Source organism: Pseudonaja textilis, chromosome 1 (genome assembly GCF_049901715.1).
Source record: "Pseudonaja textilis isolate UNSWEBS1 chromosome 1, rPseTex1.2, whole genome shotgun sequence".
Taxonomy (NCBI): Eukaryota; Metazoa; Chordata; class Lepidosauria; order Squamata; family Elapidae; genus Pseudonaja; species Pseudonaja textilis.
The window spans coordinates 60,297,919-60,320,280 of NC_141990.1; the positions used below are offsets into that span (position 1 = coordinate 60,297,919).

Genomic DNA, 22,362 nt, shown 5'->3' on the forward strand with positions numbered 1-22,362 from the left:
AACAAAACTAGCTTCCTTGATCCATACTGCATATTCAGAGGTTGTATTTAGCAGGTTCTGACCAGTTCTGGAGAATCAGAAGCAGAAATTCTGAGTAGTTCTGAGAACCGGCAAATACCACGCCCGACTGGAGATTTTACAGTAGTCATGTACTAATGCTTAGATAAGAACTTTTCCACTGATGTTAGGTGCTCCCCTCTTTGACATTCTTAGTTTGGAATTTCCTCATTATTAGAAATTCTTGCCTCCCATTGCTCTAAAACAGCATGTCTCTGATTGAGGAACTTTTAAGATATGTGGACTTCAATTCCCAAAATTCATGCTGGTTAAGGAATTCTGGGAGTTGAAGTACCCACATCTTAAAGTTGCCAAGGTTCAGAAACCCTGCTCTAGAGGCAGTGTTGCATTTAGTGCATTTGGCAATTAAGCGTATCTATCTCTTTGGCAAGGAGAGACCTTACCTTGTGCAAAGTCTCTTGTTCTACAGTTGGTGAAGATGCAGCTTGGCTTCCTCTAGCCTTTTTCTCCCCTTCCTTTTCAATGTTCAGGATCAAGCTCACCGTGCTGCCTAAACTGCCAGGGGGTGCTTGTGGCACAAGTAACACTGGGGTCTCTGAGGGTTCTAGAACTAGAATTCCCTTAGGGACATCCACTTCAAAGGGTAAATCATTTCCTGATTCTTCCAATCCCTGTTTGTACCCTGGAGGAACATTCAGTGCAAATGCAGTGGAGACTGGTTCATTCTGTCGTTTATGGAAATCGCCTGCTGAACATTTCATTAACACCTTAGAGTTCAGGATACCATCTGTTTCAGTCACATCAGCTCTAGGATCGAGTTCAATCTAAGGAGTAAGAAAACACAATAAATAAGCTGCAGTGAGTAGTTTGCTAATTTTCTTCCTTCAGCTTGATATGCATTGTTATTTCTTCTGAACTGGGATCTACTTCCTTCTTGACTATACAGGCTTATGTGCATTAAGTTACTATTAATTGGACATAAGAGCATGGCCTACTCAGAAAATTAGAGATCATCAGAGGAAAGGACAGTATTGGTTTCTTATTCTATGTTGTGGTTGCTTCACACATAGGAGGCAGGAGAAGACCATCTGGGCAAGTCTGCTGCAAATTTGGAAACAGTGCACCCAAGTGAACAAGTGCTTTACATATGAAACCAGGCTGTTTACCTCAATCTCTTGTATTACGGGTTTTTCAGAAGGAAAAAAAAACCCAGCCTAGTGTAAATCTATTCTGATGGTATTTTTGCTTAAATCTAATAGGAATGAAGACCATAAAGAAAAGTTCCACTGTTGTATTGATTCTTGGAAAGTTTTAATCTGGATGTTCAAAAATATACTTAAAATACTTAGCATAGCAAATCTTAAAAGGGAAAACTCATTGGAGAACATTGGAGAAAAATAGCAAGTAGATATAGGACATGGTTGTTGTTGTTATTCTTATTACTGGAAAGGAATCAGATTCAGAAATGGGAGCATGGGAGCCAAGATGGTGATTATTTAAAAATCTTAAGACAGTCATAAATATACTTCTTCAATGATGTTTTGACATCTTCTCAGTCTAACCCCCAGTTCTCAAGCCTCTAATGACACTATCTAAGGCTGGTCCAGGTAGCTTTCTTCCTTAAAAAAGAAACACTATCTCCTTCCAAGTCTTAACAAGTGCAGGCAAGCAAAGGGCCCTGAAGAAAAGGTAAGAGGTCCACAGTCCTTCCAGTTTTTTAAAAGAATTTAAGAGACCAGAATAAATTAAGTTGCAAGTGGAAGTAGGATCCCGGTGATTAGTTCCTGCACTTTTTCTACAGCAGCAATTTTTAAAAGGATGTAAGCACAAAGGATGTAAGCTCAGAGACATAGAATACCTATATTCTATTTTTAGTAGCAAAATGTTGACAGAAATACGCATATCCTTTGGGCAGATGTCCTCAACTTTATCAAAATAGAGTGGACTGGTACTTTATAAGTCCTAGAACAAGAAGCTGTTGCCAAAGCAACAGAATTGAGTTATTTAAGAATCCTGAGTCCTGCTGGTGTTGCACTTGACCTTTTTTTTTTTCATAATTCCAGATGCACACTGCATAGGTTGATTCACTGCACACTATGAGCCCACTATACTGATACAAACACAAGCCTATGTACCGGTAGGTGGGGCAATATTCTAAATCCAAATTGTTTTCCTGTTATCTCACCCCTTTGCCTAGATAGGTGGAGTCCATCAAAGGAATATTGAATCAGAACATGCATTTTATGAACAGTAAATTGCTGGTCTAGATCAGGGCTCTCAAACTGGATTTCTTCGTGGGCTGGATCAGCATTGTAGTTCTCTGCCAGCTGGCCAGGAGTGGTGGGTGGGGAGACAAGATAAACTCTGCCAGCCAAACTGGGGCACCCCATTTTCAGCCTGGACGGCCTCTTGCAACACCCTGCTGGCCAAAACAGGGCTTGGGGCCCCCACACTCTGTTTTGGCCAGCAGAGACTGGTCCTTTGCTATTTCCAGGCCAGCCTCGCGGGCCAGATTTAATCCAGATTGGATCCAGCCCGCGGGCCATGAGTTTGAAACCCCTGGTCTAGACAATGCTTTTGCAGTTAAATCAGGAATTCTCAGAAGTTTGAAGGTGATCCATCTTTACTTTTGCCAATTTGAAAGGCTGAGGACAAGAAATGAAAATTGTTTCTTCATCTTGAGCTGTTCTCTGTTCTCATGCATAGGCAATCAGCTGATGGCATGGACAACAATCAGATACATTAACTGCAGATTCAATATTGATGGCAGAATTTACAAAAGCAAACAATACATGAATACTTCTTAGTTCTCACGCATTACCATCCAGAGATACAAATCAGAGAAAAAGATAAGAAAGTAAAAAAATAAGGAAACTTCAATCCTCCCCCATAGTTGCACAATACAATCTTCATTGTTTCCCCAGTCCATGAATAAAAAGTTCTATTTGTAACAAGGGCACTCTAGAGGCATACTAACTTGGAGGTTCTGAGGCATGTTTAGAGTGCTATCCTGAGTCTCTCGCTCATCATTCTTGTTTCCAGGGTCCTTTGGGGAACACTGTGCTTGATAGCGTACCATCATCCATCCCAGCATGTTCTGTAGCTCCTCCATTCGCTCCTTTATCTAAAGTCAGAACAAGTGTGAAAGAGAATGGGGGGAAAAAACCCACCTGAAATGCCATACAGTAGAACCTCTGGTCACCACCATAATTCGTTCCATAATTTTGGTCACAACAACCCGATTTGGTTATGACCCGAATGTGATTTTGGAAATTTGGCGCTTACAAAAAAAATGGTGCAGAAGGGGAAATAGGCCGCGAAAAAAAAATGTGAATTTTTTTGTCAGAACCCAATTTGGTCGTGGTGAGAAACGTTCATGACCAGAGGTTCTACGGTATTACAATATCTCTGAAACTATTTCTGCTCTCTTAAATATTGGTTTCCATATTCTTAAGGATGCCAGGTAAATTAATAAATTTATATCTGTCCTTTTTCGTTCAAAGAGTTTAGCTATTTTATCCTACTTATTTGTCCAGTTACCTCAATAAGGCCTGCTGAGAGAATCTATCATTTTTGTCACAAAAACCACTGGCACCTTAATGATGAACAACTATTGGTAGTTCAAGGATAACTGTGAAAGTTTTGTAGACCACAGAGAGCTTTATCAGAACCATGGAATCTGATGTTTTGTATATTTTACGCATTAAATTATTTGGATTCTCTTCAAATGTTCCCAAGAGAAAAACCTCTCTTTCACCTTTTGCAGTCCTCTTGCACTTGTTTTAGCAGACAAGAACTGATATTCCTTACAGTTAATCTCACTTTTCCTTCTAATTGGGATTAGCCCCTTTCAGTGTTTGCTGTAATGCTACTCCCTGTCCTCAGCAGCTACTGTGTCTGTGATATTCTTTAATTGCTTCTTCCCATTTTAGATTCTTCTATGTGAGTCAATTCCTAAACCTTCCCTGTAGTGCTACCCCCCAAATTTCTGCTGCTGTTTTCCCTTGCAACCTGATTTATGACTAGCTCGGAAATATGTCCATTTGTTTCCCTCTCAAGCCCTTGAATTGGTTTCACTCTACCAACAGAAGATAATATTTGTAGCTTGTGGGGTCCTTGTTGGTGTCTGAGCTTGGTTATTGCCAAGGACCCCACAGCTTCCCTCTGTCTCTTCCCGAATATGTTCTCAATATTAAAAATAAATAAATCTTTGATATCCTTCATTCAAATCATTGCTCTGAAACCATTTCTTCTACTTCTCCAAAATAAGCTATAGGAAAACTCGAACTTCCTTAAGAAATCAAAGCAATTAAAACATCTATTTGAAACTTAGCATGTTGATCCAGTGCAATAACGATTACAAATTACGCTGAGGGTTGTGATTATATTTGTCTGCTTGTACCATGGACTGTTTACTGCTTTCACTTCTGTAGAGGGCAACATATATTTACAGAATTGAATTTTATCTGACAGCCTGTGGGATATTTATATTCCTAGCCTTTCACACTTACCGTTTTACTCAAATAGTGCTCTTCAGTTACTAGCTCCCACCCTGATGCAGCCAATTCTTCAAACTCCTTGAATTTAGCCTCCATACTATTCTTCAGATTCTCCCAGGGGGCTTCTGAAAGACCCTGGGCATTCAGATTCTCTGAGAAAATTTGTGCCCGGGTGTCCTCTGTCCAAGAGCTAAAAAAAATCAAGAGTGAGAGGACAGCTGTGAATGCAGAAGAAACAGGTCCTCATACCTACCTAAATATATAGCCAATTTAACTTTCCATTGCAAAAATAGACCAGAAGGTAGACCAAAACGTAGATTTTTGGGAGATGTTAGAATAGTGGCAGCAACAATAACAAAAACCCTCAATGACTTCATGTACTAAAATTTGTCTGCTGAATGAGGAAACCTGGAGGTAATGGGGAGTGGATTTAGGGGTGAAAATGCTGCATGTTTCAGTGCAATCCTGGTACTCAAAATATAATCATAAGCTCAGAAGATGGTTAAAGGTAAAGGTTCCCCTCACACATATATGCTAGTTGTTTCCGGCTCTAAGGGGAAGTGCTCATTTCTGTTACAAAGCCGAAGAGCCAGCGCTGTCTGAAGATGTCTCTTTGGTTATGTGGCTGGCATGACTAAATGCCAAAGGTGCATGGAATGCTGTTACCTTCCCAACAAAGTAGTCTCTATTTTTCTACTTGCATTTTTACATGCTTTCAAACTGCTAGGTTGCCAGAAGCTGGGATAAGGAACGGGAGCTTACTCCGTTGCGCAGTGCTAGGGATTCGAACCGCCGAGCTGCCAACCTTTCTGATCGACAAGCTCAGCGTCTTAGCCACTGAGACTTATTCCTTCATTCTAAATGCATATCTTTTATACCAGGGTTTGGTTGGTGGATCTTCAGGTTTTAATTAAATAAATAAAACATACCAGACAAAGCTGAAGCTCACCCATCCTTGTTCTGCACTACCAACAAGTCATCTAGTCCTAGACCTAGACCAGTGGTGGCTAACCATTTTTGGCTCCCGTGCCGAAAATTGTGTGTGTGCTTGTGCTTGCGCGCTCGCGTGCCAGTACCCAGAAGGCAATGTGTGCTGCCCCCCACACATCCCCTGCACATGTGTGTGCGATCCCTCCCATGTGCGCTGCGCATCTCTCTGCATGTGCGTGCATTTCCCACCCCCCCCACGCCCCAGGCATGCACGCCAGATACTCGACAATTAGCTGTTGGGCGGTGGCATGCGCACGCATGCGCAGTGAGGCTCTTCCGGACGACCTCTCGTGTGCCGGCGGAAGTGCCTCTGCATGCCACTTCTGGCACACGTGCCATAGGTTCGCCAACACGGACCTAGACTGTAGGCAGAACATTAGCTATTAGGAGCCAAGAATTGCGCTGGATATCTATTCTGCATCTGGGTCACTAGGTGGCAGAATTTCTCTGCCTATAGTTCTTAATTAAGCTAGCAAGCATTTCCCTCAAGCCTTTTAAAAACATCAAATCACCTGCAAGCTGTGCTGGACACCTACTGACTTACATGGACATTTCCATTCAGTTTTCTTGGCAAGACATGGAAACACTTTCCATTACCTTGTGTCAAAGTCTACTCAGGAAATATTAAAGATGTAAAAACAATGTCAACTTCTCCCACTATTGTTTAAAAGTTAGCAAGGAACTCACACATAGGTCATCATACTTGACAACACTAAAATATTTGCATGTGTATTTTGCTCAAAAAAGGTAGTATACAGCAAGAAAATGTGTAACCAATGGCAACATCCCTGTATGTTTGTCAACTGTGACAATTTGCATTCAAATTGCATGCAGTTCACTATCAAGAAATACTTGCTGTAGAGAACTGTGCCTATGACTGAAAGAGATTTAAGAAGTAATTGAATTGCCTTCAAAACAAAAACATCTCACAGACGTGATTAGTAACAAAACAGTTTGGAGGCTAAGGAAGGTTTAATTTTTTAAAATAAAAGGACTATTTCCTGATTCTGATCTTTGATTAATTTTAAAATGTCAAGCCCTTTCCAAGACTTCTCTCGGAGCAAAGCACATTCTTGCTTAAGTATAAAAAGTATGAAGAAAATAAGACTAGATAGAAAGCTATATGGTATGAATTGTACGGAAACGTAGGTATGTTGTCTGAAAAACAACTTTTTTTTGTAATTTAAGACAGTTCTTAATTCTGGGCATCTTGCATCCCAAGATTTTAAGGAGTATAAGAGAAAGAGAAACTAACTTACATAATGGCCAGATAGCCTTTAAAGAATTGCCATAAGCGAACAGTCTGCTGTCCATGAATTGAATTTTCTAGCACCAGTTTTTGGAGATCTTTCCAAGCCTCTCCTATTTCAAGAGTCCGTTTGGAGTCATCAGATACTTGCACCAGGTGAGTAGCTGCTCTTTCCAGTTCCTCTATATGTCCCTCCAGCTGAGACATATCACTCTATGGGACACAGAAAACAGGATTCACAGTGGTGAAGACACTTTCCTGGTTCCTTCCGGATAGCAAATCCTTGTAGCTATCCCAGAAAGGATAGGCTTTTTGCTATTGATTTTTTTGAGGGGGAGGGGGGGAGCTTTAAAAAAGCACAGATGGTCAGAACCAATAAACATCATACTTCTTTTAAAAGTACTGCTCAAAATTATAGTTGTTAGGGATACACCCAAGCAGAATCTGCACGGCAGTCAGGCAGTCAGGCAAAATATGTGAGATAAACGTTTTTGTAGCTTACACTCAGTAAAACAGATACACTGTGCTAGTTAAATAGTTTATTCCAGTAAGAGTTATAGCATAGTCAAACAGTCCATATATCATTCACTAATTCAGTCCGTCCGGGGATTATTCAGTTGCAAATTCCAGTGTCGAAAAAGAGAGATCAATAAACTTACAAATATCAATCCAGTAATATATCTCCTTGCAGTAGAGATATGAAGAAGTCAAACCTCCTTTCTTCCTTCAACAACTCAGCAGTAGGGAAAACACGCAGTTAACAAACCATCAATTCATCAAACCAGGAATCGTCAGGAATCGCCAGGAATCGTCAGCAATCAAACAGGTTCTCTTGGTCCCTCTTATGGCGGTTCAACACCGCACCCAAAATTACATGCTTTGCAGTTTAAAGTGACACACACTTAAACTTACTATCATAGTTTATATATATTATTTTACCCAAACTACGTTAGGTAACCTTGTTATTCCTAATAGTCAAACTTAAACCTGTGAGGTAATCTTCTGTGATTTGCAACGGTAACTAGGCAGAATAGATTTTTTTAAAAAACTCTATATAATGTCTTCTTTAAGATCTATAGCTCCCACATCTGCTATGAGATAATGAAACTTACTTGGGGGAGTGGCTAATGAGCCCAGCAACTTTGTGGACATTGGGCTAATTGTTGCTGCATTTACATCTGTGTAAACATGAGAAGCACTTCACACCACTTAACCCTTGGAATATGTTCAACTATTTCCAACTATTAACCCCCAAATCTGCAACCTACAAAGTCCAGGAATGCATTTAAGCATCCAGTAAGTATCATTTGGGACTTTCTGACTACAGCAAAATATATGTGTTCTTATATACCAGAGCCAATCTAATTCTAAATCCCAGGATATTCCTCACCCACATACATTTGAGATTAGCCCAAGGCCAAACTCGTAAAAACCCCCTAGAATGAGCTAAACAAGAAAAGTTAGCTCTCATTGCAGACAAGATTAACAGGAGATGGAATGGTTCCTAACAGAACAGTTATTAAACAATTTCCTTACCTCATTCCTGGATTTTTACAAGGGATCCAGATGATATTACCCTCCATTTGTAACTTTTTGTAACCAATTCCTCCATTTATATTTACAAATGGAAACATAAAGGAGGAAAACACAGAATAGTTGTACAGTGCATTTTAATTAAATTAATTTCAATTTTAAAAAAACCAGTGCTATCTGAAAACTTTCTGAAGTGGGGAAAACCAATACAGTTTCAACATTCTTCAAGCTAGAAAAGTCAGAACCAAAGCTTTGGATCTCACCTCTATCTCTTCTTGCCTTTTCTGTATGCCCTGCACGTCAAGCAGATCCATCTCGCTTTTTACTGTGATAAAACTCCTCTCTGCTTGGATGAGGTCCTGAGCCAGTGTTTCTGATCTCTCCCGGATTGTTTCAATCTGTGAGGTAACCCAGCTCAGCTGAGAAGAGAAAGAACAAACATGAAGCTTAGCTCGGTGCCCTACATTTCTTGATAGGATGTTATATAGAGCTGTGGTGGTACAGTGGTTAGAATGCAATATTAGAGGCTAACTCTGTCAACTGCCAGGTGTTCGATCCTGGTTGGCTCAAGGTTGACTCAGCCTTCCATCCTTCTGAGGTTGATAAAACGAAGACCCTGATTGTTGGGGGCAATATGCTGACTCTGTAAACTGCTTAGAAAGGGATGTAAAGCACTATGAAGCGGTATATAAGTCTAAGTACTATTGCTGTTGCTATCTATCTAATACACAAACTGTGAAATTGCACTTGTCTAGATGCAGAACTCTTTGGTTTAGCCCAGACTGAATTCCTGGTTTCTGAGTTTGGCTCATATTTCCATTATTTAAGGACATTTTCTGTCCAAGCTGATTTTACATTGTTTTTTTCCCCCTAAAATGGCTGTATGTTGGTCTTAATTTGCACCCTACTGCAGATTTGTTTATATGAAAACTAGGATATTCATACCAGCTGTTTTTCTTTAGGCAAAATATTGTCTGATGCATTTTTGACATATTCCACCTTCCCTTAGGATTCTTAGATTTGCAGACCCATTTTTGGGATTTGTTGAAGGATTTCATAGTATCCACCGTAGTGCTAGTTTGGGCTATTGATACATTTGATCCAATATATTTGAAGATTTACTTCCAAGAAATTCCCATGATTTCTATATGGAAGGGATGAGAATGTGTGGAAAGCCATGTAGGAATACAGTGAAAAGGTATGAGACAGAATGTGGTGTAATATAAAAAACATCTGGGAGTAAATGAGCAACTCATTTACTTCGGGTAACTCATCACAGGTGAAGGACATGATTTACATGCAGAAGGGTCTGAGGTTCAATCCCCAGGATCTCTAAAACTCTGAAAAAATTCTCCTTTCCAAAGCACTGTTGACAGTCAGAGTAGACAATATAGAATTAAATGGACCATAACAGTATGACTTGATATAAATTAGCTTCCTCTAAACACCTTTCAAGATTTTAGTCTGCATAAAGAATTGCACTGGATTAAAGCAAGCCAAAAATAGGACAACCTGCAAAAGATCCGGCATTGTTGGTATCGGTGTATCTTTAATAGGCAGATAGTTAGGAAAAGCTACCAATCGGTATGCCTCAGATACTTCTTCCAATAGCAGAAACATGATCACAACAAGCAATGAGTTGGAGCAAGGTAAAAACCGTAGGCATTCTCTCTCTAACTATTAGAGAAATATGCTAATATGTGGCACCTCTTACCCCAATTTCCTCCTTATCTTTCATGACCTGAGGAAAGCACTCCAGGATCTTGGTTTGAGTCGCTGCCTTCAAGGCCTCCTCTCGTTCCTTCACTACATTGTTCAGCATTTCCACTGCTTCTTGTAATTCCTTCAGTGGTCTACTCATGTCCTTACTGTTCCCCTGTTGAGCACTTTGGGCTAAGACAAGCTGCAAAGATTCTGGGGAACTGAACTGGTTTGGTGCCCCCTGAAGCAAAATAAGTATACAAGTAATACTGGCATTAAAATACGTAATAGATCATTCTATTAATTATCACAGCAATTTTGGAAAGAAATAATCATTATTATCAAATCTACAAAGGAGAAATTTAAAACAGAAAGGTAGTAAGACACTAACACCCCACTCAATAAGATTAATCACTTGTTATTTAAACTGCTCATCAAGATGTTTGTGTGTTTTTCTGTTCTTGTTGCCTTAGTTAGATATATCTCCTTAACTGAGACCCAGTTTTGTGTAATGGTCAGGGCATCAGGCTAGAAATTGGAAGATCCAGCACAAAGCCAGCTGGGTGACCTTGGGCCAGTCACTCTCTCTTAGCTCTAGATAGGAGGCAACGGCAAACCATTTCTGAAAAACCTTGCCAAGAAAACTTCAGGAACTTGTCCAGGCAGTGTCCAAGAATCATACATGATTGAGTGGAAGAAAAAAAATATCTCCTTAATTAGAATTAATAAACAAGTGACCTATCTGTGTTTCTTGGTCTAAATAACATATATAGGTTGAGTCAGACTTCCATCCTGCCAAGCTGAGGTGGTATTCAGCAGGTTGTGACCAGTTCTGGAGAACTGGTAGCGGAAATTTTGAATAGTTCAGAGAAACAGTAAATACCACCTCTGACTGGCCCTGCCCCCATCTATTCTCTGCCTCCCGAGTCCCAGCTGATCAGCTGGGTCTTCTTTTGTTGCCCTGCGCAGGAAAATGGAGCTGGAAAGCAAGTTAGTGAGGTGTGGAGGGAATGGGATTTTGCAGTAACCTTCCCACAGGAGTGGGGAGGGAATGGAGATTTTGCAGTTTCCTTCCCCTGCCATGCCTACCAAGACCCTCCCACAGAACCAGTAGTAAAAAAATTTGAATCCCGCCACTGTTTCCAAGGTCAGTAAAATGAGAACCCAGATTGTTGGGGGCAATATGCTGACTCTGTAAGCTGCTTAGAGGGGGCTGTAAAGCACTGTGAAGTGCTATATAAGTCTAAGTGCTATTGCTTTATACTGCCTAGATGTCTTCAAATGGAGGAATATCTTGAGCCTCTAACTTGTGCTACAATGATGTACAATGCTACAGCACCAGCTGTTCATTGAAATATCCATTGAAAAATTGTAAGCGTTAAACAAATGAACAAGAACCTTACTAGTAAGCTTAGAGGAATACAAGATTCAGTGGATATAATCCAAACATCTTTTGATACAAGTAAAGATTAAATGCATATAGGAGGAAACATGATTTCCCAGTTAGTAAAACAATTTCTAAAGCTGCTATAACAACTTAGAAAAAGCTAATAAAATACTACAAACCACGTTAAGGATCTGGAAGCACAGTAACGTAGAAAAAACACAGTTTTAGCACTGTTAAATATAGGGGGGAAAGGATGTTAATAAAGGAGCCTTTATTGAGACTTCAATTGTGAAATGTCTGATTTACCAATGGGCTTTTCATTTAGAGATAGAGTCTGCTCACTTGATTCTGATTAAAACACTTTGAACACAAAGAGCTCATACAGGTAGGCCTCGACTTACGACCACAATTGAGCCCAACATTTCTGTTGCTAAGCGAGACAGATGTTGAATGAATTTTGACCCATTTGATGACCTTTCTTGTCAGAGTTATTAAGTGGATCACTGCAGTTGTTAAGTTAATATGGTTGTTACATGAATCTAGCTTCCCCATTGTGTTTGCTTGTCAGAAGATCGCAAAAAGATCACAAAACCGCTGCATTCACTTCCTGGATTTGAACCCAATAAGGTGGATCTGACTAAATACATCTTAACAAGTCCCAAGAAATATGAACCATTTGCAGGCATCCAAATTTTGATCATGTGACCATGGGGATGCTGCAACAGTTGTACGTGTGAAAAATGGTCATAAATTAAGATTGAATCTGGGTCAGTCACCACGAGCAGAGATTTATTTTTCTGAGCTTTCGGACTCATGCTGGAGCCCATCTTCAGAGAACTCCTCTCTACTAGAATATCTCATAAATGACATTTTTCAGGGCTGTTATAATTTTGAACAGTAACTAAATGAACTGTTAAAAGTTGAGGGCTATCTGTATAGGGTCCTGATAAGGTCAGAGAAAAATCTTCTATTTCATGGACTACTGTGAGGCTGTATGCGACCATCCTTATTGGGACTTGTTAAGATATATTTAGTCAGATGCACCTTATTGGGTTCAAATCCAGGAAGTGCACTCATACAACATTCCATTTTATATGACTGTGCTGTCATTAGCAAGATATCTAGAAATAGATCTGGCTACATATGCCTGATAAATCACAATATGGATGAAACAGGTAACACATTGTCCCCAGCTAATCAATGCATATTTATTTATTTAGCCAATGAATCAATCTATATAGCAACTAGTCTTGAAAATAACTGAAATAATAACTGAAATATACGCTGTGTAAAAAATAGAGATGTTTTCATGTTACATTTTCATGTAAAATCTTATGTACAGGGACAGGATAATATAATATCCATATTTCTTTACTCCAGTCTTTCTCAGCTTTAAGGTGGGTGGACTTCAACTCCCAAAATTCTCCAGCCAGCCTTACTGCTGTACTCAAAAAGCTTAAGGCAAGAAAATAAAGTATTTCCTGATTATCCAAATGAATTTGCTAGTAAACTGTGGTCAGAGAAATAAAAAATTCAATATTATACTAATGTACATATCCAGTGATATGTATGATTTGCATTTGTTATCCAAATATCATGAAAAAATTTCAAAGTCACAGAATAAGTTTTATACACCCTAAATCCTGCTCCATTAAAACTCAGGAAAAAAATGCTCTAGATTTCAGTTTATATCCTACAGTTTACTTTAGTGTCATAGATGGTAAATTTTGCTTCCTGGGTTTTTACCTTTGTAGGTAAACTGGTGTATTTAACATGTTTGGCTGTTAGGCAAGCATGGATTTCCCATTCTAATGTATTAAATGATGTGAAGAGTTAGCGTTCGATAATATTCCAACTGTTTTATTCTGTATGAGCATGTTACATGAACGTTATGGGGAAATCCAGATTTGAAAATAGCAAGATAATCCTTTCATAAGAACTTGGACAGGGTTTGGAGATTATATCTTCAACCTTGTAATTGGAGCAATAACTAATTGTTGCTCAATGGGCTTTCCCTTTCCATGAAAAGCAGAATCATTGTATATTCAGTTAAAACTTTGTTTGAAGTCTACACAGGGGCTGGTAAATTTAAGTGCTTGAGAATCTCCTTAGTACTGGAAGATTTTTCATGCTATTTTCAAAAATTACACGCCTGGGATTGGTTCTTATGGTGTGGTCTTTCATAATGATTCTCTTTAGGACATTTGCTTCACATATTAATTTTGTTTTGGAAGACTTACTGTTTTTCTTGATGCTTATTTTCTTTTGAATTATATGCCAACATTTGGGAACTGAAGAAAATGGGTACTGAATGCTTTACAACAGAGTATCTGACAAGCATACAATGGTACCAATTCTCTATCAGTTATAAAACAATATGAAAAACTGATCTCATCTCTCTTTTTATATTCAGACAAATATTTTATCCATAATGTCTGTGGAGATTCTCAGTCATCCAAGTTATAGTTGAAGAAGCTTCTTGGATGAGAAGCAAAATGTCTTCCAAGAAAACTAAGAAAGTCCAGTTGTCTTTTGAAAAAAGCACCTTTGGGATTTTATCCATAATTGGCAGAATTAATTAGAGATGTGAGCTGCATCTACAGTATTAGTTGATATGTCTACTTCATATTTCTTTGCTACTGTAAATAAACCAATTTAAATGTCAATGGCATATAAAAATTAATAGTAACAAGACATCCATACACATAATAGTTTTGCAGTACATGAAATTTAGAAGCCTTTGAGTTTTCTTTCTTTTTTTATATAAAAATGATAAAAAACTAGACCCTGCTCTTCATCTATATTAAGCATTATCTTAAAATAAGGGCAACAGCTAATTTATAGAAGCAGTAACAAACAACCTTCTAAAAAACCTATTTTAACATTAAAAAGTAAAGATTGTTACCTATTGTTAATTAAACAAAATAAGAAAGCAGTAACAAAAGTAATTGATGAACATTTAAAATAAAAGTTTCTTCAATCAATGGCAAATGAGACACTGACTGATTTAAATTTGGAGATTACTGCAAAGTAACTGTACTGCTACAGAAAAAGTTTCCCTTGGACTTATTTACCAGATATGCTCACAAAACATTAACTACAATGTTGCTAACATCAATCTATCAATCAGCCTATAAGGGAGATTGATATCTACCATATTTCGAAAGCCCAGTTCTTTCTCATGAACTTCTTTAAGAGATATTTCAGTGAACAGCCAGGCAGATTATTGTGGCAATTCACCTAAGTGTCAGTTGTTGCAGTTACTGGTAGTAGATTAGAGCCAATGCTTTCACGGTTGGAGATGATCAGAACTAGAATGAGGCTAAAATTCAGCTATAAAAAGTCTTTACCAATTGTAATTTATATGCCATATTTCTCGAGATTCAATGAATCCTGAAAAAAGGAATAACTACTTTTGGTCACCAAATGATCTGTTTAGAGACAATATTCCATCACAGAACTAACATATCCAAGCAAGGACTGAAATCCTGACCCTAACAGCAAAAGACTTATTTTGGTGAATTAACTCTGAACTGAGGTGTCAGATGACAATCTGCTGTCCAAACTAAACAATAAAGAGAAGTCTTTCATAATCCATACTTCCCACAGACTGGAAGGGATTGAGATCGTATTTCTGTCACAGAGAAGAGGGGACCTGATTTATTCTCCATAGCACCTCAGAGCAAGATAAGAAGTAACAGATAGAAGCTGATCAAAGAGAGGTTCAACCTAATTTCCTGTCAGTGAGAACAATTAACCAGTAGAATGCCTTTAAAAGTTGTGCTGTGCTCTATCACTTGAGTTCTTTAAGAAAAGATTTGACAGCCAATTGTCTGCTTATGGTATAGGTTCTCCTGGTTCAGCAGGGATTTGGACTAGAAAACCTCAAAAGTTTTTCCAACTCTCGTTATTCCACAATTCCGTATTTCATTTCTCCTTTTTTTTTTTTTTTTTGCTTCTCACCTTTATTTGGCTTTTTTGGTTTAGTGTCTGATCCATCTCGACATTCTGTAAGAACTCCATTAAAATCAGGGAATCATGTAAATCAGATGCTTGGCGTTGGACAGCTTCCTGCACACAGGCCAGCCTGGTGAGAAAATATAAACTATTTAAGCAATATATGGCACAGATAAAAATGCACTCTGCTTTATCAAGCAGAAACAACAGGTTAGCTTGGGAGATAAACCTCTAGCAACAAGAAAGACCTTATTAAACCATCCTATTTCTTTAAGTCAACTTTTCTTGCTTAGCTGTCTTTTAAATAAGGCCTCCCTGAAGAAATGTGGTCACTTTGTATTACCTTCTGGAAAGGCCAGCTGTTATACTACTTCCGCACAGAACAGTATTTTGATCCTTAGGAACTCACTTTTTCTTTACTCGTTTCATTTTTCTCTGAATCATTGCAGCTGCTGTGTGTTCCGAGGAGGCCACCATCTGCATTTCTTCCTGCAGTGTGTGAATCTTAGCAGCCCAGGCTCCAGCTTTGTTCTTCAAGGTGCCAACTTTTTGCAGATCTCTCTGGAGGTCATCAAGATTCTTTGTTGCTCTTGGCTCAGAGAGCAAGCCTGCCACAGTTTCTAGCCAACACTCAGCTGCTTCTAGCTCCCCAACCAGCTGCAAAGCCTGCAAAGAGAAAGGAATAACATACATGAGCTATATCTAGCCTATGATATGCCATATATCACCCGAGTAGTCTTCTTTGGAGGAGAAAAGAGTTCACACAAATCCCCGGGGTCAACTTTCTAACAGTAGGAAAAATTGTGTAGGAACCTTCCCCCCAAAAGAAGCAAATCCAGATGCTTGCAAAAAAAATTTCAGAGCAAATGAACCGCTTGGAGAGAGAACAAAAATGGAAGTTATTTTGGGATTAGAACTTGCAATGAGTAAGGTACAAGTTTTAGAAGGGACTTATTTTCTCAATTCCTGTTTCCCATTCCATCAGAGCCCAACCGCTAGCATTTGTCCCAATTTAATATGTTGTATTCCCCTGCTTCCATTTCCACATCCAGGATTGCAGAGGAAACATACACAATACTTGCTGAACTATTGCAAAGAAGAAAGGAAGAATACAATATTGCTTCCAGGGATGGCTACTACTCACTGTGTCAATTTCTTGCAGCGCCTTGCCATTTTCCTGATGTCTTTTTTTTAATTCAGCCCATAATTCTCCTAGCTCCTCAAGGGCATCTTCCATTTCTGGACTCCACCTGTGATCAGTACTTGGCAACTGCTGTATTTCCTAAGTGGTGCAAAATATATACATTCTTAATAAGAAAATAAACTAATAGACTAAAATAAAAATCTGTCATATGCTGTATGTCATATCACTTACTCGTTGATTTTATTCTCTAGAACAGGGGTGTCAAACTCAAGGCCCACAGGCTGGATCCAACCCATGGAGTGCTTAGATCTGGTGGCGGCCTCCCAAACTCCATTTTCGCTGGCAGAGAGTTGCAGGAGGCTGGTGCAGCTGAAAATGGAGCTTGGGAGGGAGCCCATTTTTGCTGACACAGCACTCGGGCCACCAAAGGCACTCCCGACACACAGGACATCGAGCCAGCCATGTCTCCCTTGCCTCCCTCAGGTCAAACACAGCTCTGATGGGGCCTTCAATGAAATCGAGTTTGACACCCCTGCTAGAGAATATTACCAATGCTTTTGAAGGTCTCAAATAAAGAGCTTTCACTTCCGAATCCTTTCATTAAGAGATGCAATGGTTTTAACCTAAGATCTTCAGAATGCAATGCCTCTGCCTCTTTGACTTCCTCTACAGGCAGAGTCTGAATAGAGTACATTATTATTCACAAAGATCTGCTTTTCTCTAGTATTAATTGGCTGAGTATCAACTCCTTTTTATGTTGTTTTCCCTTTTATGTAACCAAAAGGATTCTGGAAAGAAAAGGTGATAATGTGAGAAGGTTAGCTGCAGATGGGGAAAGGTCAAGTGTCTAAGTTTCCTCTGTATTTTATATATTAGAATAGAATAGAATAAAATTCTATATTGGCCAAGAGTGACTGGACACACAAGGAATTGGTCTTGGTGCAAATGCTCTCAGCATACATAAAAAAAGATACATTCGACAAGAGTCAAGAATTATAATGTATAATACTTAATAATAGTCATAGGGTGCAACAAGCAATCAAATCATACTAGGATACAATCAATATAAGGATACAAGCAACAAAATTACAGTGCAGACTTTGTAAATAGTTGGACAGTGTTGAGGGAATTATTTGTTTAGCAGAGTGATGGTGTTTGGGAAAAAACTGTCCTTGCATCTAGTTGTTCTGATGTGCAGTGCTCTATAGTGTCGTTTTGAGGGAAGGAGTTGAAACAGTTTATATCCAGGATGTGAGAGGTCTGTAAATATTTTCACAGTCCTCTTTTTGACTCGTGCAGTATATAGGTCCTCAATGGAAGGCAGGTTGGTAATAATTGTTTTTTCTGCAGTCCTAATTACTCTCTGAAGTCTGTGTCTGTTTTGTTGGGTTGCAGAACCAAACCAGATAGTTATAGAGGTGCAGATGACAGATTCCTACTTGTTAACAGTAGATTTGTTAAGACCACCCAACTCCAAGGGTGAGCTTCTTACTTTATACGGTGGGATTTAATCAGTGTTTAAAAACTACAGAGTTCTATGCAAACTGTTTAAGAGTAAATTTTTCCGCAAAATGATATATAATAAACAACAATGATCACATCTAGTTTGATATCGACAAAGATTTCATTTATTGAACAAGCAAATGGTAAAGAGGCAGCAGAGTTCTGAAAAAGTGAGGACTGGTCTAACTAGCCTGAGAGCAAGATTATCCTTTAACATTAGCAAGTAATAGCATCTTTTCTATTTGTTTTATATATGTATGTATTTATTAATCAAATTCATACATCTACCCAAATTCTCTAGAGGAGACTCTAAGTAGCACACAACAATAAAGATCTTTTATTGAGAGCACAGCTTATTGGCTGTACTCAAGATTGAACGAGGAACCATCCATAAGTTTAGAAGGAACATTCTGCTGTTTCTGTTCTCACATTTTCTATCATCTATCCCCTAAGGTAGATGACTTACTCTGCCTAATAGGACATCACATTATTGAAGCTCAAATTTTTAAACTTTCCTTGTAGAAAAAAATATCTTCCTGAAAATATCCCAAAGGCATATTTTAGGATATATCCCAAAGATATATCTCCAAAAAGCAACTGCTTTTTCCCCCTTAAAGATATTTCACTTCTCATCCAAGAAGCTTCTTTAGTTCTGACTTCTTCAATCAGAACTGAAGACGCTTCTTGGATGAGAAGCTAAATGTCTTCGAAGAAAAACAAAGGAAGTCCAGTTGCCTTTTGAAAAAGCACTTTTGGGACAACCAGGACCTGATGACTGAGAATCTCTATGGACTTCCTGGAAATACAAAAAGCTAGGGGAGCCAGGAGAAATTTAGAAAGAACATTCTCCCTTCTTTGTTTTATTTGAATAGCAGCACTTTGAGGAATTGATTTTCCCTGTTTATATTCCCGATTTCTTCCACCTCATCCCACTGCATGTGTAGACCAGATCTGCTACTCATGCCCGGGCCTGTTCTCCATCCAAATGGCAGCTAACCAGCAGCCTGAGGAACGCGAGCATTATTGCTACAGTAAAGGAATCCATGTGGGCTGCAACATGAAAAGGCCTTGAAACTTCTATAGAGACATTACCCGATCAGTATCCTGGCAGATGTCCTGAAGGTGTGCCTCTTGCTGAGGCAGATCCTTTAAAGACTTTGGCTGTCTGAGAAACTTCCTCCTCCTGCAGGAGAGGAGAAGTAGGCTGAGGTCATGCATTCCAATTCATCCGTTGATTACTGCCATATCAAGTGCACATGTGTGAAACAGCCATAAAATATTAAACCCCCCCAGACAAAGAGTGTATACATTTTATTCGCGAGCACTTTGGACTGCAATACATTTCAGTGGGGGACTATTAGTATTTTAGGTGCCACATCCATATTTTGTGTACTAGCAAACACAGGGATAAGATTGCCATGTCACCAAATAGTATCATCCATACTCAAAGGAAAGGATCCGTGAGTTAGGAGGACTCCAACATTACAAAACAGAAACTACAGTAACTCCCCACAAACCTCAGAACATTCTCAGTGGACATACAATATTCAGCAACTTTGAGAGAACTTTAAAACAGAAAACCAGGGAGAATGGAATAGAGCTCCATGAAATTATACAGAAGTCTTCTGTACTGCTATTTACCCACCTCGTTTGATCTAAAATGCATGACAATACAGCTTTTCCATGAAGCTGACAGAATAAACCTGTAAATATTTCTCCGGTCCATTCTATATACAATGAACCATTCTTCAGTCAGATTAATGGAAAACGTCGATGAGGGAAGAGATGCTATACAGAAGATAACCAGACAAGAGGAACGGAAGCCCCCGGGGAGTTTAATACAGAGGAAGAAACTGAGGAAGTACCCTTCCTAATGGATCAAGCATTTAAAAGTGGCAAAGGGAAGTTTGTACTTTCAGACTATCAGGATAATTCAGCTTTCCCGGGTAAACCAGACAGGAAACATGACAAGATGAACTAAATTTCCTTTATTGTAAGGCTACATTAAACAAATCTTGCAACAGAAGTTTCTCATCACCACATTTCACCGCTTGATCCATTAGGGTGGGTCCTTCCTAAGTTTCTTTCTCTGATAGTTAAGTCACTGGGGGCTCTTCTCTGATTGTTTCCTATATAGCATCTCTTCCATCCACACATTCCATTACAGCAGGCTATGGAAAAAAAAACTTTATTGCTAAATAATAAAGCAGATCAAAACAAGTTCCCTGCCTGGATATTCCCACAGCTCAATTTTTCACCATTTCCCATTTTCCAGAACACTTTCCCTAGAGCAGCACTGTGTATACCAATACCTCCTGCTATCACCGTTGATGGCTTCTCTTCCTAAGAAATCTGAGTTGTTCTCTTGGCTTCTTACACCTTGTACTGTGATTTCTGGAGCATTCTTTTGCACCTAGGAAAATATGTCCAATGATTAGACAGTTACTAAATAGATTGTCATTGGCCCTAAGATAATGGAATCCTTTTCTGGCAACTGCCTTTAACCCCAGCCTGCTGCCATTTTACAGAAGTTCATGCCGATTATTTTGTAGAATGGCTACTTTGTACTCACTCAAGAAGCAAGAATGGGAGAAGATAACTACGGTATGGAACATCTCCCATTTTTTATTCTCAAGTTTCCTTCCTTTCTTTATTATACAAAAATTTATTGTGCCAGAATTTAATTTAAGCAAAAATCCCAAACTTCCATACTTGTTATGTTGGACTAGTAAAGGACCACCACTTAATAATGGACCATAATCTTCTCTACTGTTTCACCCCAAAGACATTCAAGGAGAAAAAGATACTTTCAACTATATTCTCAGAAAGAAATCCTCCTAACTCTGTCCCACGAATGTATGAACAGAAAGTTGCATCAAGAGGACCTTTTTAACCAGTAGTAGCTTAATCACAGGCTTAAGCCAACAAAGTGAAGATCAATGTATTCATCAGGGATTAATATAAAAGATTCAACTGTCATCACAGATTCATGGGTTTAGTAGCATATTAATTATGATTTCTGTGATGTAACTAGATGTGGGGCAAAGGAAATTTGATTAGATTTTTTTTTTTAAAAAAGAAACTTTATTCAGTTTTTCACATTAAAAACAAAAATCTCTTTTTAGTGGACAACATATTTCCGGGTCATCATCTTTACATACAAGTATGACAGCAATTATACATTGATATATGCATACTTAATTCTATTATTGCCTTTTCCATTCCAAATTTTCAGTAAGGAGAGAAACAAACACATTAATTCTGGCCTCTTTCATTAATCTCAGTCGATTTTGTTTCATTTCAATTATTTCAAATATAATCCTTTGGTATTTGTTTTTAAACATAAAGATAAACAATATGTGTTTGCCTAATAATAATAATAAAGTTTAATTCTAAATTCTTTCATTAATCTCAATCTAAACATCTTTTTTTTCATTTCAGGAAATTTGATTAGATTTATTTTTTATATGGATGAAGAAATCGGAACGTAGCCCTAAATGCAACACTTACCTCCCATACTAGCTTTTCTTCTGGATCTTCTTCTGGACTCTTCGTAGTTATAGTCAGTATCTGATTAGGACTTGAATCTATAAATTCCTTTGTTAAAGCCAATTGTGGAGGATTATCACTCCTAAGACATGGGAAAGTAGGAAAACGGAGAAGAGAAAAAGAAAAGAAAATGATTCCAATAAGAATGGGGAAAGGAGAGGCAGAAAGCCAACATGAAAATCACTACAAAATAAATCTAGCCCTGTCTCAGAGCAATCTTAGCTCTGCTCATTATAGCTGCACTATTTAAATCATTTGATTCTTTTTTTGGGGGGTAAAACTATAGGCTTCCACAGGTAGAAATTTAAAGATTAATAAAATAAGTTCCTGCCCTCAGACTTGCAAAAATATATATATTTTGGAGGCTGAAAGTAAAACGAACAAATATTAGGACAAGTAAGGGTGGTGGTTCGTTCTCCGAACTTGTGGTTTGGTTTCTGAAAGTTTTGTTCCCAGACTAGGTGGTATGTTCAGCAGTGTAAGTAACATCCTACACCCGAGTTACAGATATTCACCACAATCGCATAAGGACTAGTTTTTAAGGAAGAAGAACTTTAAGAGACCTAAAAACATCTTCCCCAACCTGTTGTCCTCTAGATATATGAAACTATCCATCCAGAATAGTCATTGAAGTTGATGCTGGATTAAAGAGTATAGATCACATACCAAGCCTTCTCCTTTTACCCATAAACTCCTTGGGGCTCTTTTTATTCCAACCTTTCTCTGCACTTAGTCCAGGGTTGCTCAGCCACAGAAATTTTAAGGTGTGTAGATTTCAACTGCTAGAATTCTCCAGTCAGCATGCTGGCTAGAGAATTCTGGGAGTTGAAGT

At 38.6% G+C, this 22,362-nt stretch overlaps 1 protein-coding gene across 5 annotated transcripts in view; it reads right to left on the bottom strand.

Annotated features, from left to right (window-relative positions):
- LOC113433168 (uncharacterized) overlaps positions 1-22,362 on the bottom strand; it is a 64,468-nt gene that overhangs the window by 15,746 nt on the left and 26,360 nt on the right. For all 5 annotated transcript variants that reach the window (XM_087935523.1, XM_087935518.1, XM_026695569.2 and 2 more), the window contains 12 exons: positions 21,492-21,612; positions 20,294-20,394; positions 19,074-19,164; positions 16,479-16,616; positions 15,744-16,000; positions 15,341-15,464; positions 10,004-10,231; positions 8,553-8,708; positions 6,767-6,969; positions 4,530-4,707; positions 2,996-3,142; positions 462-842 (listed from right to left, as the gene is read on the bottom strand). In XM_087935523.1, the coding sequence (XP_087791649.1) occupies positions 462-842; positions 2,996-3,142; positions 4,530-4,707; positions 6,767-6,969; positions 8,553-8,708; positions 10,004-10,231; positions 15,341-15,464; positions 15,744-16,000; positions 16,479-16,616; positions 19,074-19,164; positions 20,294-20,394; positions 21,492-21,612 (2,125 nt within the window). The remainder of the gene's footprint in view (positions 1-461; positions 843-2,995; positions 3,143-4,529; positions 4,708-6,766; positions 6,970-8,552; positions 8,709-10,003; positions 10,232-15,340; positions 15,465-15,743; positions 16,001-16,478; positions 16,617-19,073; positions 19,165-20,293; positions 20,395-21,491; positions 21,613-22,362) is intronic.